Here is a 17,480-nt window from a genome sequence, read left to right as displayed (position 1 = left end):
AATTTGCGTATCAAAAGGAGAATAATTGAATTTATGAAAGGAATAATTTGTTCTATCAGATTTATTTGTTTATTGAACATAAAATATTAATTGAATAAAAAAAATTATCTCAGTAGCAGGAGCATGCAAATATCGGCCTTTGAGGCACTTAAAATTACTCTAAAAAATCATAACTTCTCACTCTCATTCGTACCTTTTCGATAAACCTATTTTTAACAATTTGTTCTTGGAGATTGAGAGATTGACCCACAATATTATCAATCCCATCACTGATAGCAATTCAGGCACTCGACGTGTTCATCTCCTTCATATCTACAAAACGTGGAGAAAACAACGGATCACAAACTCTCAGACTATTCAAGACACTGGGAATCGAAAATCAATGCCAATAACTTACATTGTGAAACTGCATTTTGAGCAGAATTGTTCCAAGCATTTGGTGCATTGATTTAGACAATAGGGGCAATAGAATTCGATGCAGTGAAAGCACCGATTCAGTTCAAATACTCTCAATTCTTTGCAACTGCTGCATGTTTGTTGTGCCTGAGGCTGAAACCACAAATAATACAATGAATTTTATTACGAGCGACTAAAAAAATTATAACAAAAGCTCGAAATCAATTGGTTGAGTTAAAAAATGAGATTGAATGATACCAAGATAATCTTTTTGCTCTGCTCAAGCCCCAATTTGTCATTCATGACCATTTGTTTGAGACGAGGAGGTTCAAAATGATATCCAGTGCTGGATCGATTCTGATGGTCTTCAGGTCCTTTTCCAATCGATTTCTGTGATCCATTTCTCAACAGCTGGAGTGTACGTTCTGCATTAAAAAATATATTCCTCATTCACTTGAAATAAACAATTTCTGTGGACATAACCTCCTCACCATAAATCTTCTTCATCTCCTCATTCCTCTGAGCATCATCTGTCGTCTCCTTGAGGCCAACGTGGACCTTCATCTGAGGGGTAAGATCACCATCGAAAGGACAAATACGTTTCGACGACATTCTCCTGATTGATCTGATCAATCGATTGTTTCAGGAATATTCTTGGGACAGGAGTGAATTTTCTAGTTCAGACAGGACGACAGGTTCAGACGCCAATTGAACTGTTGACGTTTGAACGCTAGTGTCGCATCACAGGTGAGAAAAAAAAATAAAGAAATAATAAAAAATCGAATAGATAATTTGAAATGAAAATGTGAACGTCACTTATTATTAATGCTGCATCATTATTATTATTTCGTTTTATACATATTTGATATTGGCCATCAAGAAATATGTTACAAGTTTTAATTTTTCCTCTTCGTCTTGCGATTTTACGATTGTTCCACTTGCAAGAATATGGTCAATATATAATATCAATAATGTAATAATCATAATATTAATAATCATAATCATAATAACCATCGGTAGCAATAAGTTAATGAGGAGAACTGTACAATTTTAGTTTAAGGATTAATCTTCCCCCCCCTCGCCACTTTACAACTTGTCAACATATTCAAGGATAATTAACTAAGCAATTAAATAATTAAAATGCACATGCGCAATACCAAGGGACTATTCAATCATCGATACAAATTCAATAACTATTCACGTTTGCGTTATTTATTTTATGTTCATTTGATTTCACTATTTGCGATTGTTTTTATAGTTACAAAAATTAGTGTTACAAAGCGCTTTTCAATTTTTATCTTTGAAATATCTTTTTAGTCATGGGGATACACGTCTATCCGAGCTTCGCTAAAAACGATGATATACTCAGAATTTTATTCTCTAATCGATCTAAGCAGGATTCATTGTTCCTTTACAAAAATTTTAATCGTCTCAATTAAATTTTTTTTTCATAGTATGAATGACGTTTTACTGAATCACATTACGCATATACACCATTGTCAATTGCCGATTCACCACATTCGCACGAAAAACCACGAGTTTTTCACTTCCACCGGAAAATAATTGTTTATTTTCTTCCATTTTTTTTTTATTCTTTCGCCTCATTTTCATCAATTTTATTTCCTTTTAAACTTATGTCTAATTGAGGGACGGGGACGGTGGCCATTCCATGGACAACCATCGCTTGAGAAAATTCTTCAATTAAAAAAAAACAAATACGAGTTAATGAAAAATTCCAGTAATTACACAATTAATATTGCGCTTCATCCGTTTAAAACCGGAGAAAATTGTTCCATCATCGTGAATCATAGATTCGAATGCTCCCAATGAGAGAAAATAATTTGACTATTACCGCGCGTGTGAGAGAAATTCCAGCGATTTCCTGGAGAAATTGAGAATTTTTACGGGAAACGCCGATTTTTTTTCCGCACGCGCGTTTCATTAATCTGGAAATTATTATTCGGAGAAGTCTCTTGTCAACCACAGTCGTTATTGTCAGTTGTCATGGACGTGTCACCAAAGATGCCTAACATACATATTCATTTATGACATGAAACTGCACCTGACGCAGCTTCCGAAATCTAATCACTCGATGTTTCAGATTCCATGGATTTCCATGAATTTCCATCGATTTCCGATTTCCCACACCAATTTCATGTAATTTACTTCACGTTCGCGAAAGATTTAAAAAAAATTCACGGGCCGAAATACAGAAAAGAAAAATCGGATTTTTTAAACGATTGAATGATCATTCGGGTAAATTAACATTTCGATCAACGAATAGGTGAATAAAATGAGCTGTTATATAATATAAAGGCGATAACGACTCTCCACTCGTCGATTAAGCTCCGCTCAGTGATAATTATCATATGTAATTGCCCAAAAACGATAAATAAAATGAAGCATTGCAACGAATCTCAGATTACGTTGACTACAAACTTTGACTAGCTAAAAATTGGATCGACCGGTCGAACGATCCACTCTTCAATTACGAATATTGTATATTATTTATACGAGATGCACGATAAGTTATTAAAAACATCGAGTAAGGAGATATATTACAATAGGCTCCAATACCTTACCGACAAAATTTCATGAAAAATTCATTTCTCACCCCTCAAATTCTTAAACAACGCGCCTCTCAACTGATTCCACTATTCTCTAATTCCTTCTACATAATGGGGGAGAAAACGCATTCTCGATACAATTATCAGGAGAAAATCTCTCCCCCTCAAGTCTTATCCCAGAAATAAATTCAATGATAAATGATATAACGAAACAAACGGTGAGGAAATTCAGAAAAAAATCAAAGAGATTTGAATTTTCTTCATTCTACGCACTTCCTGAATTTTTTCATTTCTGGAGTGGGAAAAAAATGTATTGAATAAATATACTACCTAAAATCCTTAATACGTTAACGTTTTCCCAAAATTCCCCCCAAATCGAATAAAATACCTTCCCCTGACGTGCCACCATATCAAAGTATAATTTTTATCAATAACTTTTATGATTCATCATCAATAAAAAACTAGCGTTAAGTATGGCCGGTAATTTCCATTTAAATAGTTTCTCCATTTTATTTTCAAATCTCGTAATTAGTTCAATTAATGAACATTGATAATTGTACGAATTATCGATTGACTAAATGGAAACAAACGAAACAAGTTAATGCTTGAAATACTATCGCGTATTTATCTGGACTATCTATTCAATTATTAAATAATGCTTTATATCATTCAGCTTTCTCAACGTCACGTACACTTGATTTTTCAAATTGGCAAAAGCCCTATCGATCAACAGCAATCGATTTGTCAAGGATGTCGCTAATTTAGTGTAGCATTTGATTCATTAGGAACGCACCTCCAACTAATTAAGAACTCTGTGAGCCAAAATCTATGCGCAGATACATTTTTTTTTAATCAAACAGATTTTTAATAAATCTTGATTTTAGCAATATAGGCGTACAGTGCGCAATGTTGACTACAGATTCTCTCCCTTACCCTTCCATTCACTACATCAAATTACTTTCGCATCACTTTTATCTATTTGTTCATCTATTTATTTACTTATTCATTTATATTGAATTAGAATAAAAAGTCGAGGCATTTAAATGATTCATTATTCGTTTCTGATACCACGAGCGCCATTTTTAAATGTTATCGAATGTAAAATCTATTCCGGTGTTCCATTGCACGCGCACATTATTGTGTATGAAACATATATATCATTAATCAGCCACGGGATATGTTTGTTGAGAAAATATATCTTCAATTTACGATTTTTTATCACATTAACATGAAAATCGTAATACTCGGCTATTCCTCCATTGCACATCCTGTCCCGACACATGTCCATTTTCATTCGCTCTCATTATTATTTTAGAATTAGCGTGACCCTATTAGAGCCCAGAGATATCATCTGCTATTCTTTTACTTATGAAAAAAAAAACACTTATGCAAACCCATTGAATAACTCACCAAAATCGGCGACTGCCATTCCAGATACTACCAAGACTTTCACAAAATTCCATGCGGAAATTCTGGTAGTATCATGCTATGTTGCTGCCACTCATCGTTGTTACACATTTTTTTTCTGGTGTGTTCTGACTTTCTGAATTGCTACGAACTGCCTTTGGTGGACTACCTGGGATTGAAGTTGAATCACCACTCATTTGATTATTGTTGTTAGTCGATGTTGAACTACGACGACCATTTTCGTGGGTTGGAGACTTGACGTCGAACGCTGAACTCTCGGATTCGAGGTCCGAGTCAATCTGCATGAGGAATGACAAAAAAAAAAATTTATTCCTCGTTGAAATTCCTGCTGTCAAATACCTCCAATTGCAGGATTGACTGGCAGACTATTTAATGGAGCCTCAACAGCCACTTATTTTAAAATGATAAAGAATTAGATGAAATGATGGATGACCTGATGGTGATACCTTATTGAAGCAAACTACCTGTCTGGTAGCAGGATGAGGATTGGAGAAAAGTCTCTCGCTGGTGTCACTGCCACAGCTTGAGCTCTCGCTCATTTCAGTGGCGAATTTTCTAGATGCCCTTGGGCTCGGTGGAGCTGCTCGGCTCTGAGATCCAAGAGCTAGACTTGCATTTCTCGAGCATACCTGAGACTGTATGTGTTCGCAGACCCTTCGAAATCGTCTGATATTGCCTAAAAATTCCAATCAGTGCAATATTATGCTCTTGCACTCGATTTATGATTACTTCGTTATAAATTTATGGAGCGCTGAAATTGTTTGGAGTTGATTATTTATTTCTTACCACTCAGAAGTGTAAAGGTAATTGCGAACAGAGGTTCACTGGAATGTTTGCCGATAGCACTGATGTCTACTTGAAATCTCACTTGTCTCTGGAACATTGCTGGTGCTGTACTTCCACGTTTATATTCGACTTTGAAAGACATCGGGGAACTCACGCTGTGAGACAACTCTGCTATCTGAAAAATTATATTAATATTAATATCATTGAGACCGTTTTTAATTGAATATTGCAGACTCACCGAGAGAAATGCGTGAATTAAATCGGCTTTCACACTAGCCAATGGCTTTCCCTTGACGAGAACTGTGAAGGTCTCGTCTTTTTCAGTTGCCATGAGACTACCGAACCAAGACTTCTTCGTTAACTCCGGAGAAGAGTCTGGTGTGAGATGAACCTACACAAAAAATTTTTAATAAAATTTCACCACTTTGTTTGACAAAAAAATTGTCTCCGAATGAATTACGATAATTGACCTCTTCGGTGCTAGTGAGCAGCTTGCGTCGATGAAACCTTGGACTACCGAGGAAGGAATTTTTAATAGTAGTTAGCCGCGATCGCCAATGATGGGCCCCCGAGCCTGCCCCAGTGTGAGGTGATCCGGGTGGTGTGACACCAACTAAAATCAAGAATTCTTCAAATTTCCGCAGAACTCTAACAAAACATCGGCAGTTGCCGCTGAAAATTTCCTCATCTAACACGTATACCGAAATTTTCATAATAACCTTTCTTGTAGTTATCAATTATCTCTACAAAAAAGCTCTTATCACACATTACGCTATCTCCTGTAGATGAGGAGATATTCCTGTAGTTAACTTCCTTCCAGCCCTTTGATCTGATTTTAATGATCGAATTGTGAGGGATTATTGAGTGAATGGAGTAGAATAATGGGAACATACTTGGTAGATTCTCATTGAATTCAATGCCAACACTGCTGAGAGGTTGAACAATAGTCGGAGCCGTGGCAGTTGTAGTGGAGTTGGTGGTATTAGGAGAAGTTCCATTTCCACTGCTGGCACTTCCAGTGGACAATCGATGTGGACTGTGCGACGATTGTCCATGGTGTGAGCTAGGCGATGCCCTGTGGGGACTGAGAAGTCCTGGTAGATTTGGGCCATGAAGAGGAGAACCTCCTGGGGTTGACCCGTGAGAATGGGAAGCGTGAGTGTGAGATCCTGTGCTTGGAGAACGTCTCGTGTGGTGTCTTGCACTGTCAGACGGAATCATAAATCTTTTATCAATACAATTTCATTGAAATCCACTATTCAATCTATATCTCACCTAGATTGTCTTCTTGGTGTCAGTGGTGAGCCCTGACTTATCTGACCTAGTTGAAGAGCTGTACTGCCATTAACTCGACATGTGTCTATTCGTTTTCTCGGTGGATCGGTTTCTAATTGGCTAGTGCCACCTCTAATTCCACCTCTCATCACTTCTAACTCGTCCTCACAAGCTGGCCTTCTCCTTTTTCGCTCCAGGAGGAGAAAATATATGACTTTCTCTGTGTTATGGCTGAAAAGAAGAGGAAAACATCGGTAAAGAGAAAAAAACAATCAATTTGGCGTAGTTTGGATTGATTGATTATTTCTTCTCTAGTTACTTGGGACTGAGCAATTCTTGAATGAGTTTGTCACGTTCTTTGAAACAACCGAGACTGGCGATCGCCTGAAGAACATCCGGGTCTATCGCCTCGACGGACGGTATCACATGTGTCTGCACCACTTCCATCATCGATAGCTCCAATTCTAATTCACCTTTTCCCGCTGCTGTTACCCATATGTGCCTATTTATTTCCGCCAACTGAAATAAAGCATTATTTTTCTCACAAATTAGAACGAATTGTTATTAACGAGGTAAATGTAATTGATAAATTACCGTGAGTCGTTTATCAGGATTCACTTCAATCATACCCCGGAGTAAATTCTGACAATCAGGTGGAACAAAATGGGGAATGTGAAAAACACCTCTTTTAACTTTTTCCAATAATTGACGGAGATTATCATCATCAAAGGGTAAAGCTCCAACAAGTAATGCGTAAAGAATGACTCCACAAGACCAGACATCCGCTTTTCTCCCGTCGTACTTCTCCCCCTGTGCAAGGCGAGTCGATAATTCATTAATACCGATGAAAATAGTGAATGACGCATTGAGAAAGTACTCACCCTGATGACTTCAGGACAAGCGTAATGAGGTGAGCCACAACTAGTTTCCAGCATTGATCCAGCTGGCTGGAGTGATGCCATTCCAAAATCGGCTATTTTAATGTTATTCTTCTCATCCAGGAGTAAATTTTCAGGCTTCAAATCTCGATGGCTGAAGTCACAGCCACAATAATGATTAAAAAATATGAAATTATTAAAAGGCGAATTTAATTAATAAAGCAATTGTTATTTGATTACCATATGTTGTGGCTATGACAGAAATCTAATGCAGAGATGATTTGTCGAAAGAATCTTCTCGCCTCTTTAGGGGTGAGACGAGCTTTTTTAACGAGATAGTCGAACAGCTCTCCACCTGATACGTGCTCCAGCACCAGATACCTGATTTAAAATTAAAAATCGATTCAACCATAATGAAATTTAAATGGAGGTCACTGCCCCCGTGAATCGATTGATTAATTAATTGATGAATATTTTAGGTTCAATTGGTGTTTCGTGGGTATGAGGAATTGTTACGTACAGGTATTTTTTATTCTCGTATACATCAGTCAGACCAAGCACGTGGGGATGATCGATGAGCTTCATGATGGCAATCTCACGTTCCACCTTCATCAATACCGACTCCGATAGTTTTTCACGATTGATGATCTTTATGGCTACTTTTTTGCCTAGTACACAGTGTACACCGAGCTTTACCAGTCCTACAAGTGGAAATTAATGCAATTATTGATAAGAGAGGTTTTTTAAAAAATTGAAAACCTCCACTGAGAATTTAAAAAATTCTTCACCAGAATTATATGAAATATTCACGTTATCCAGAAGGTTCAGTAAATATTTTAAGAGTGAAAAAAATAGGGATTCAATATGAAGAGAGGAATTTATTGGAAGGAATTGCATTTTCTGGAGATTCAATTCCTGTTGCAGGTTTTTCAACCGATCAGGCGAGATTTTTATTCAACATAATGGAGATAAAATCAACAAAATCGACAAGTGGCGCTGGTAATTAAGAAGAGGTAGTTAAAGGGTGCCATTAAAGCAACATGCGTCTCTTACATGTGCTGTCACTGATTGGTAAATTCCACCCTTTTATGTAACGCATGCGCTATTATGTACACCTCAGTAATTCCTTTTTTCCCATCTCTCACATGAATATTTAGAATCATGCGACTCAAGCAAGACATGTGCTTTTTCCAGTATTCGAATAAAATATGAGGGTTGCCAGGAATATTTTAAAATATTCCCCGTCGAAAATAAATGAATTATTCGTTTTGTTTGCGAGTGCTCTCGAGGGCAGGGATTTTTGCGAATTTTTTCATTAACGCCGAAATTCATTTGGTAATCAATAAATAATTGATAAGTCACTGGGCAGTCGTCCATGTTTAAAATAATGAGACTGATATGCCAGTTATTATCGATCCGTTGGCATACTGATCCGAGGGGAATTCGTGCCAGGTGTTTTCCGTAACAGGAAATTTTTAAAATCACCCCAACAAGAAAAATTACCGAAAAAAATAATCCTGACAGTTCAATACCTCTTATATAAAAGAAAAATTCCCCGAAAAATTATTCAGTCATTGAATATCCCCGAAATATAATCAATTGAAAAAAATCCGTCGGAGAAATTGATTTTAAAAACGGAATGAGAATTTTCTTTTCCCTTTCAATAATAATAATCGTTAAACGACAAAAACTCTGCACGTCTAATTGCAGATAATTCAAAGCGTAATTGTTACAATAATTATCAGCAATTATTATTAAATGGAAAGCACTCGTGTTTACCCTCGAGAGCTTGAGCTCGAGTTAATTCTGTACTCGCGATTTATTCGGGTCGAATGGAAATTTTCTCGAATCTATAATAAATTGAAGAGTTTTTTTTTAATAAAATAAAACTGGAATAGACAGACGTCCAAATGATATTTAATTGGAATGGGTTAATGCGCAAAATGTGATTAACGCACCGGTTTGTCCCTTGCCAAGGGTTTTCTCGAGTCGATAGGGTCCAACATACTGATGGGTTTCCTGGGTGTTGGACCCGACCGGGCTCTCTTTGCCCTGCATATTCTTCAAGTCCTTGATATCAGCCAGGATAGCCTCCTACACCGAATTAATCCCCTGGAATTTCCATAAGAATTCTCCCTGAAATATTTCCATGGCTCTAGTAAAATCGCACAAATACTGGTAACACGATTGATCCATCGTCCTCGTGTTGTCCACGTTTTTTTTTTTCTGCCAAGTGGACGACGCCGGTTTGGCCGATGAGGCCGTGGCCCCGTCCCCTACCTCATCCTCTAGTCCTCTTCATCTTAAAAAAAAATCCTCAGAAAATATTCTCGATTGCCAACAAATAAAACAACACCTAGGGAAAATAAATCCGCAGTATGAGTATCGGTATTTGACAGAAGTGTCAAGTGTCACAGCCTTGATCTGTGTCTCTTCCGGTGTTTCATGTTCTCCTCTCCAAAAACTTATTTCCCACCGAGTCCTTGGGATCAGGGCCGTCAATTATCCGCATAATTTCAAGTCCTGATATCTCACCGTCCTGAGAAATTTACCGATACCTGGCAAATGGCCCTGAAGAGCCTCGCCATTCCCGATCCCAACACAAATTATTATTTTCTATTTTTCCACCCCCTCACCTCACTTAAATCACACAATCGTCACACTGTCCCTCACACCGTCATCAAAATTCAACCTAATCGTCAGACTCGTTTCGTCGGGGAATTGAGTCCAAATGAACGGCTCGAGAATAAAAGTCCACCCCCTTACGAAGAATTCACCACCCGGACCAATCGACGGACCTCAACCACTGGATTCACAAATACCGATATATTTTTTTCAAGGCTGTTTTTATTCTACTTATTTATTTTTTCAAAAGCGCGGAACCGCAAGCCAACAGCTAGAGCTAGAACGGAACCGAGGGTGAAGGCGCTCCCAGTTCGATTACGTCCTCGAGGGGTTGCGCGCGCCTCTTTTACCCTCCAGTGCATGATTTGTGTCGATGTGAGGGTGGAGAAAGCTATATGTATCCAACCCCTCATCCCCATCCCTTGGCTATTGAAGATCCCTTTCATGTCTAGGTTTTAACAGGAAAGCAAAACCACTGATAAGGCACCCACTGGGCTTTCCTTCTCAACTGGGACTTCCCAGTCCATCACTTCTTCATTACTGAAATTTCACCCCTAGCATCATAATTAATACATAATTACTAAAAACAATCTTTCCGTTCTACGAAATAAACGCTGTTTTCATTTCTAACGCGCGAAGCGCAAAAATTCCGGAATTCGTTTGAATTCCTAATCCGATATCAAATCCCGAATTTTCTTCGCGGTTGTCGCGTTAAAAATGTCATCCAGTTTATTTATTGCAACGTATTCTTCAATATGTTGGATAATTATTGGTAATAATTGGATAATTGCAGAGCAGATTATTTAATACTGATATTTTATATTGATCTGGTCATTTCGCGGATTTCTTTATTTTATTCTGCGGTTCATTTGAGACGAAAATTGAGATGCATCTGCAATTGTCGAGGATTGAGAGCCGAGGAATGAGGGTGATGTCGAGAAGAATGACTCGAGTTGGGGGCAATCGAGAATAGGCAACCCTAAGATCGATATATAGAGAAACACATGGAGATACCCCTAAGAAAGTACCAAGTCCTTGACATCCTCAGCTCAGTCATGATAATACTTATGCCTAGATTTCAGATTTTACCCGTTATCCACATTTTCTTTGTCTCTAGCCATATAACTCCAATAATTTTCGCCTCCCCCCAGGATGTCAGGCCTCCCTGACAGGCGTAAAGGAAAATTCCCGATAATCACTCGACAAAGGGAAAACAAAGTGACGCCTTTTTTAATCTCTCTTCAAAAATCGTTCGATTGAAGTTCTTACGAATTAACCGATCGTTATTTACCAGACGTATCAATGGATGATTTATCTCTCAGAATGCATAATCTGTCATGGAAGGAATTAGGGATGGATGAGTGTTTCTGTTCTCTTCCGTATTCCCCTTCAAAGGGTGGCACGCAGAGGGGTGGAATATCCAGTCATATTTTCGAATCCCACAATCAATTAGTGTATTGACCTGCAATAATCATATTGTAATAAATGAAATAAATGATGCGTTGATTCGAGTGATTTACAGCGATCGATTCATTCAATTCACATCTCATTAATTTTTTCGGGGATTAATCCGTTGATTGAATTCTTTGAGGAGCTCTCTGATTGTTCAACAGTGAGTTCCATCAATTTCGAAGAATAAAATATCTCTGTGAATGGATTGGCATGACGTCATATATTCTTGAAGAGGGGAAATACTGTGTATACAGCTTCGTCACCCTCAACTGTGTAATTTAGGGGTGGAGAAATGTTAGGGAAGATCTTCGAGATCAAATCGTACATGAAACTACCGGTGAAAGACATGAATTTATACTCCAACTAGACAATATTTCATTTTGCAATCTAACAACAAGACCTGTTTTTATTCATAATCAGTATTATGAGATATTTTTATACGTTCCAGTGACTGAATCCTTTCACTTCTCAACCCAGATTCAGTGTCACGACTTTTAGATTGATCTAAACATCTCTTAATGATTCTCCAGGTGAAATGAACGATCGGTTATGGATGAGAAATAAAGTAAAAATGTCTCATATTTTTTTATTCGGGTTTGGAGGTGTCCATGGAAATTTTCTCCCACTGATTTCTATTTGGAGGGATCTGGAAAATACTTTGCAACTTTCCCCCGCGATGGCCCCGACTTTGCCTTTTCACTGTATATTATTCACGAGAACGTGAGTAACTAGTGTAGTTGAGAGATTGCCGTTGATCGAACGACAAGTTAGTTTAGTTTCATCGTTTGTTTGTGATTTATTTTATTTATTGACACAATGTTCAAGTGGATTGGTCTTGCACTTTTGTGTATAATTGCCGAGGGTTTCGCTAAACCCACGATCTATAAAAGAAATGAAGACAACATCTTTGAACCAGGTGATCTATTTTTTTTTTATTTTACTACGCAATTTTTATTTAAAAAACTGGTAATTCCCTCTCATTTCCCCTCGATAGGAATTTTCCCATTTTTTAATATTTCAATGTATATTTTATTATTATATATTTTTTTTACAGCAATTACTTCATTTTATCGTTTTAAATTTCAGTTTTTGTGGAATATCTATTTTTTTATTGAAATATGAAAAAGTTGATATTTTTATCGGTGGGGGAAATATTTATATTTATATGGAATATTTATTTAGCTTTTGAGGAAATATTGAAATGGTATTGGGGGAGTTACGGGAATTTCATTTTGAATAGATGAAAAATGTACCGAGGAGATTAACGGGTCGATGATGTCATTGCGCGTGGGTTTTGAATATAGCAAGTGAAATCGCTCCACACCTTTTTCAGATTTTCTCAATAACACCGACTTGTTCATTTTTATCTTATTACCGGGATGATGTCAAGGAAATGAATGAATAAATCTATAGAAAATGCAGATGAATGTCAACGGTCTATCAATAAATTAATAGAATTCCGTTATAAATTGATTTTTGCATCAACTGTCGAGAAATATAAAATTCAAATATTTTTCATTGATCTTCCAGTTATGGTACCTGTATCCTCAACGGTGATTCCTCTTCCCGTTTACAAGGTCGGGTATGGATATGGTTTCGTATCGAAGGACAAAAAGTCTCAGAGTATTTATAATCCCGATGAGAATGTCAAGTTAATCACAGGTAGATTTATCAAATAGAATTCATGCAAAATTCAATTACTCTAAGACACTAATAAACTTTACTTAATTTCAGTGAAAAAAGTCATTGAGAAACTTTGATCGACTTCTCCAATTGGATAAAAAAATAAATCCCTTCAGAAGATATTTTCTTCGGAAGCTGCACACCAAAAACTAACTTAAACTATAATTCTGTAGCTATGATGATACAATTGTTAATAAATTAATAAAATTATAACTCAGATTATTCTAAATGTAGTTCTTTATTTTTCGTCAATCGAACATGAACCGATGAGAAACGGAATGCGAATATCGATGGATTATGGAATATTTATTCCATTTTTGCGGATAAAAACAGCTGATTAAGTAGAAAAACTAGTTGACGACCTCCTAGACTATTTCCATTGGCTGTTGCTCAGCTGTAAATGAACAGATAATAATTAGATAATAATTTAAAAGTGAGGGAGATTAATTCAGTACTTACGAAGTTCATTGAACATGAAATCGTCTTGATATTCTTTTAAATACTGAGTCGATCGGTGTTCATCGAGGAAGAGGGAATAAACTCTCTTCACGTCATCAATACTGACCTGCGATAAGAGAAAAAATATGGAAATTAAAAAATTATTATATATAACATTCTGGTTCAACCCGTATTATTTTCCAATTTTCAGACAACCCATTCGAAAAATTGTTGCTAATTTCTTAGCAACAACAGCTACACGCACATCCTTATAATGGCATTTCCCACTTGTTAAAAATAAATCGATGCTTGGAATATCCGAAAAATTGGAATCACTGAATAAAATACTAAATCACACCGAGAACAATTCACAAAATCAAGTCGATCAGTGGGACATGATGATTGCATATCTAAGGATTGAAATCTGAGATTAACTTAACTGGATTTTAGCATAAAAAAAAATGGGGGTCACGGAACGTGTCAACAGAAGGAAGAAATTACCTCAGTACTTTTCCTCTTGCGACTGACCAACGAGGCAGTGGTGATGAGTTGAATAGCATATCTGAGAGAAGAATCCGCTGCAATTCTCGTGAGCACAGTGAGTGCATCATCAGCCATTTCGCAGTCCTCTTCCTCGCACCTAATTTTCAGTATTTCCTTGAGATCTTTCTCCTGATAGGGAGTAGTTGGAACAATAATCATTCTGTCGAGGAGGTCAATGGGAATTCCATGAGGGCTCTTGTAATTCGTTCCTCTTATCCTCGTGATGCCTCTGTTTGTCGCCATAATGACAATCGGTGACATTTCATTCTCAAGTGCTCGATTCAAAAACGAGAAGCACTCGATGTCGAGCATGTGGACCTCATCAATAAACAAAACCCCAGGTACAATTTCAGCTTTTCCCTCCTCTCGCCACTCCCCAACTTTCGAATTAATCTGCTCTCGTACTTCAGATTTTATTTCCCCAGTGTCACCAGAAAATAGTGCCAAAAATCCGTGCGTTCTGCTGTTGATTACGTCGATCTCGTGGAGTGAAACCGTGTGAACGACTTCTTTGCGTTTCTGTAGCTCACCCTCAGGGCACTGGACAAATCGTGTTTGAGATCCAGTGGCGTCATAATCCCTAGCTCGTGTGAACGATCTTCCCAGTCTATTTATTTTCCCTGTTGCCTTATCGATGGTGATGACATCCCCAGCCTGAACTTTCTCCTTCATCAGACTGTCAATCATTTTATTACCAAGATCGTAAATCGTCTCCATCTCCGTTGTCTTCAGAGTGAGTTTACCAACTTTGGCACCAACACCAGTTGCCGGCCTGTCCACCTGAATCTCCACAACTTCACCCTCGATTATCTCAGTCTCTTCCTTAATTCGTACACCAATGGATTTTCGTATTGCCTGAGTGAGCGCCTCGGTTTTACTCATCTCCAACGAATAAATCTCAGATCCTGCCATGGAGGTGAATGGTGTGTCTTGTCCAAGAGCCTGAGCCAGACCCATTGCTATCGCCGTTTTTCCAGTTCCAGGCTGACCTGCCAGCAGAACAGCACGTCCTGCGATTTTCCCGTCCTTAATCATCTCCAGGATAACCCCTGTAGCTCTACGAGCACCCAACTGACCCACCATTCCTTGTGACACCTGTCACCAATATTATTGGTTTTACAGAATCAATGCGATGTAATAAAATTCATAGATCATTTTAATAAAAAAACTCACATGTCGAGGCTCCAAACTGTCATCTAGGCCAAGACCTCGAATGTGGGAATGAGCACCAATTCGCTCGATTCGAGTGATTTCCCGCACTTCCTGGACTTTCGCTGCTGCAATCGCCTGGAGTAATTTATTGAAAACAATGGAAATTAAAATTCTACTCGATAAATAAAAATACTAGAAGTCCATTCTCTAGAAAAAAAAACTGCCATCGATTTCTTAAAGAAAGCATTGGGTTTTTGTATTAATTTTCTTTCTTTTTCTTCCCAATTATTTCACATGACTACAAGATTGTTTGGTCGAAGGGATAAAAGCCGGTTTAACCTATAATCCGCAAACATTGTATTCAAAGCTGTGGGGAGATGGAGAATAGTTATCACGAACAAATTAGAAGAGTGATTGAATAATAATTTTGAATGAAGACAATTGATTGATTTTTATATTGATTATCAGAAAAAATATATTAAAAATGTGACAACTTTCTTACCGCCATCGTTTGCGTGCTTCCGTTGTTTCTTCCCTTCACAAAATGCCTCTGCACATGTGCGACAATAAAAAAACGAAAAATTCTCTGTGGGTAATGCAGTTACTCCAATTTAAAATGCAGATTGAACAACAAATTTCTTCAAATAAAATCTTTATTGATTTATTTCACTGTAAAAAATTCAATTCCAGCATTCGTTGGCTATATTTATGAATCCACGTGAAGTAGTACTCGATTTTTTTCAAATAAAGTGGAATGCATTTTTTGGAGCGATTCATGTACTGTTCGTCGATTTGAGTTCCAAATTTTTTGAAAAATAGGGGATTATTTCGCTTCTGTTTCCCTGAAGATAATTCTCTCTTCGCTTTAGTGAGTAAATGATGGAGGTCTGATACAGCAGACAACATGTAAAAATTCTGCTCTTCTTTACTCGGCCCCTGGATGATTTGTTTCAAATGATCAATTATTACATTTTCCTCGTCATTATTGAACAGCTGGAGCTGAAATTGGAATTAATACAATAAAGGATTATGGAATAAATATAATTGATACTCACATCAGAAGCTTTTTCTGTCACAGCGTCTACAGCTGATTCTTCATTATCAAATACCCTATTATCAGCGATATTATCACACAATTGCAGGAACATACTGACAGCCTCTTTCACTGAATTTTGATGATCGCCATCGTAATGGAGTACCACGAGAACGTACGAAGAGAGAAGATTCACGAGATTAAAGGGAACTGTCGGTGAGGATTTCTGGAATAATGAGAAAAATAATTTTGGATTTAATTTATCATGGCTTCTACCAATTTTACCTCCACCGCTGGTATGTAGGTGATGTCTAAAAGTCTCGGGCATTTTTCAACTTCTCTTTTCTTTTCATTTCTGTCAATTTCTTTAATTAGCTGCTTCTCAGTATTTTTTAAACTCCACCAAGGGCGCCAGTTGGGCAGGAGCTGTTGTTCTTCACCATTCCTGAGGAGTGCTTCGAATTCCTGACGTTCAGAGTCAGTTAAGACCTCCCAAAGCTCATTGGCATCGTCCAAATCCACGTTTTCAATACGATCCGCTAAATCTGGGACCTAAAATCGATTAATTACGAGATTTATGAATATTAATATGGTCTATCAAGTAATTATCTGTCAATTTACATCTTCGTCGTCGTCTGAGTCGAGTTCTTCGCGTAAATCATCGATGTTCAACAAATCTTCTGCATTGTCGAATGGGTCTTCTTGTTCATGAATTCTCTTCAGAATTTCAGTCATCTTTTTTTTCTCTGCTGGATCATTTGTCTGAGATTTCATCTCATCCTCTACCCATTTCTTGTAAAATTCTTCTGAACAGTTCAGATGAGATGTGGATTTGTAACAATTCATTGAACAATAAGAAATACTGCACCTTGGGCATGTGTATTTCGGTGGAGTGGAATTGCATCTGAGAAAATATTTAGAACTGAGTAAAATGAATTCTATTTTGTTTTTCATTCGTTTATCAATGGAATTCATGAATCAATGTTTATGGTTTTACGTACATTTGACACAAATTGCTCGATGCATCGACGTCTGCCATATTCTCATTAATTTATATCACAGGATAAAAAAAAACAGCGACACGTGAAATTTGTTTGCAATTTTATTATGCTTTTTTTGTGTAACCTCGTTTTTGACGGACAAAGAAGAAATGAATGATCTGCCTTTATTTAGGTATTCACCATTGGCTCGGATCTTCGCGGGGAAATATGAATGGTGCAATTG

At 37.3% G+C, this 17,480-nt stretch overlaps 5 protein-coding genes and 1 long non-coding RNA gene across 8 annotated transcripts; 2 read left to right on the top strand and 4 right to left on the bottom strand.

Moving 5' to 3' along the window:
• Positions 1-43: 43 nt before the first annotated feature.
• On the bottom strand, positions 44-1,109 carry LOC105271801 (apoptosis regulatory protein Siva). Its single transcript, XM_011313561.1, has 4 exons — positions 888-1,109; positions 655-821; positions 398-549; positions 44-312 (listed from the first exon to the last, which is right to left on the bottom strand). The coding sequence occupies exons 1-4, from the start codon at positions 1,006-1,008 to the stop codon at positions 267-269; spliced, it is 486 nt and encodes a 161-aa protein (XP_011311863.1). The 5' UTR covers positions 1,009-1,109; the 3' UTR covers positions 44-266.
• Positions 876-8,395, top strand: LOC105271802 (uncharacterized). The gene is made up of 3 exons (XR_892684.1): positions 876-967; positions 1,043-1,143; positions 8,255-8,395. It is a non-coding gene; the product is annotated as an uncharacterized lncRNA (long non-coding RNA).
• Positions 1,150-10,225, bottom strand: sff (sugar-free frosting). 3 transcript variants are annotated; one of them, XM_011313562.1, is made up of 13 exons: positions 9,289-10,225; positions 7,851-8,031; positions 7,571-7,711; positions 7,334-7,484; positions 7,047-7,262; positions 6,772-6,971; positions 6,453-6,683; positions 6,071-6,402; positions 5,648-5,790; positions 5,416-5,568; positions 5,178-5,352; positions 4,838-5,067; positions 1,150-4,669 (listed from the first exon to the last, which is right to left on the bottom strand). In XM_011313562.1, exons 1-13 carry the CDS (start codon positions 9,386-9,388, stop codon positions 4,445-4,447), a joined length of 2,478 nt encoding a protein of 825 aa, XP_011311864.1. In that variant the 5' UTR covers positions 9,389-10,225; the 3' UTR covers positions 1,150-4,444. The 3 variants fall into 3 exon arrangements, with proteins under 3 accessions (XP_011311864.1, XP_011311865.1, XP_011311866.1); XM_011313563.1 differs by having other exon boundaries at positions 4,856-5,067; XM_011313564.1 differs by having other exon boundaries at positions 6,071-6,381.
• A 1,881-nt stretch (positions 10,226-12,106) lies between these two features.
• LOC105271804 (uncharacterized) lies at positions 12,107-13,312 on the top strand. Its single transcript, XM_011313565.1, has 3 exons — positions 12,107-12,323; positions 12,938-13,069; positions 13,142-13,312. The coding sequence occupies exons 1-3, from the start codon at positions 12,224-12,226 to the stop codon at positions 13,165-13,167; spliced, it is 258 nt and encodes an 85-aa protein (XP_011311867.1). The 5' UTR covers positions 12,107-12,223; the 3' UTR covers positions 13,168-13,312.
• Positions 13,313-13,345: 33 nt separating this feature from the next.
• rept (RuvB-like helicase 2 rept) lies at positions 13,346-15,772 on the bottom strand. Its single transcript, XM_011313549.1, has 5 exons — positions 15,726-15,772; positions 15,245-15,358; positions 14,030-15,166; positions 13,550-13,655; positions 13,346-13,484 (listed from the first exon to the last, which is right to left on the bottom strand). Exons 1-5 carry the CDS (start codon positions 15,729-15,731, stop codon positions 13,456-13,458), a joined length of 1,392 nt encoding a protein of 463 aa, XP_011311851.1. The 5' UTR covers positions 15,732-15,772; the 3' UTR covers positions 13,346-13,455.
• Positions 15,773-15,889: 117 nt separating this feature from the next.
• On the bottom strand, positions 15,890-17,423 carry LOC105271817 (zinc finger HIT domain-containing protein 2). Its single transcript, XM_011313582.1, has 5 exons — positions 17,258-17,423; positions 16,878-17,160; positions 16,542-16,808; positions 16,279-16,482; positions 15,890-16,222 (listed from the first exon to the last, which is right to left on the bottom strand). Exons 1-5 carry the CDS (start codon positions 17,293-17,295, stop codon positions 15,890-15,892), a joined length of 1,125 nt encoding a protein of 374 aa, XP_011311884.1. The 5' UTR covers positions 17,296-17,423.
• Between the last annotated feature and the right edge of the window lie 57 nt (positions 17,424-17,480).

This window comes from Fopius arisanus, unplaced genomic scaffold, assembly GCF_000806365.1.
Source record: "Fopius arisanus strain USDA-PBARC FA_bdor unplaced genomic scaffold, ASM80636v1 scaffold00124, whole genome shotgun sequence".
Classification (NCBI taxonomy): domain Eukaryota; kingdom Metazoa; phylum Arthropoda; class Insecta; order Hymenoptera; family Braconidae; genus Fopius; species Fopius arisanus.
This window is presented reverse-complemented; position numbering and strand designations above follow the sequence as displayed.

Excerpts from the sequence above, each read along its gene's own strand:
- LOC105271801 (XM_011313561.1), bottom strand. The coding sequence starts at position 1,008 with ATGTCGTCGAAACGTATTTGTCCTTTCGATGGTGATCTTACCCCTCAG. Across the intron at positions 822-887 it reads GGAGATGAAGAAGATTTATG|AACGTACACTCCAGCTGTTG; the intron begins GTGAGGAGGTTA and ends TTTTTAATGCAG. Across the intron at positions 550-654 it reads AGAGCAAAAAGATTATCTTG|CCTCAGGCACAACAAACATG; the intron begins GTATCATTCAAT and ends TTGTGGTTTCAG.
- sff (XM_011313562.1), bottom strand. The coding sequence starts at position 9,388 with ATGCAGGGCAAAGAGAGCCCGGTCGGGTCCAACACCCAGGAAACCCAT. Across the intron at positions 7,485-7,570 it reads TGTCATAGCCACAACATATG|CCATCGAGATTTGAAGCCTG; the intron begins GTAATCAAATAA and ends CTGTGACTTCAG. Across the intron at positions 5,791-6,070 it reads ATTCAATGAGAATCTACCAA|TTGGTGTCACACCACCCGGA; the intron begins GTATGTTCCCAT and ends TCTTGATTTTAG.
- LOC105271804 (XM_011313565.1), top strand. The coding sequence starts at position 12,224 with ATGTTCAAGTGGATTGGTCTTGCACTTTTGTGTATAATTGCCGAGGGT. Across the intron at positions 12,324-12,937 it reads AGACAACATCTTTGAACCAG|TTATGGTACCTGTATCCTCA; the intron begins GTGATCTATTTT and ends TTGATCTTCCAG. Across the intron at positions 13,070-13,141 it reads GAATGTCAAGTTAATCACAG|TGAAAAAAGTCATTGAGAAA; the intron begins GTAGATTTATCA and ends ACTTAATTTCAG.
- rept (XM_011313549.1), bottom strand. Across the intron at positions 15,167-15,244 it reads ACAGTTTGGAGCCTCGACAT|GTGTCACAAGGAATGGTGGG; the intron begins GTGAGTTTTTTT and ends TATTGGTGACAG. Across the intron at positions 13,485-13,549 it reads TTTCATGTTCAATGAACTTC|CTGAGCAACAGCCAATGGAA; the intron begins GTAAGTACTGAA and ends GTTCATTTACAG.
- LOC105271817 (XM_011313582.1), bottom strand. The coding sequence starts at position 17,295 with ATGGCAGACGTCGATGCATCGAGCAATTTGTGTCAAAT. Across the intron at positions 17,161-17,257 it reads TCGAGCAATTTGTGTCAAAT|ATGCAATTCCACTCCACCGA; the intron begins GTACGTAAAACC and ends ATATTTTCTCAG. Across the intron at positions 16,809-16,877 it reads ACTCAGACGACGACGAAGAT|GTCCCAGATTTAGCGGATCG; the intron begins GTAAATTGACAG and ends AATCGATTTTAG.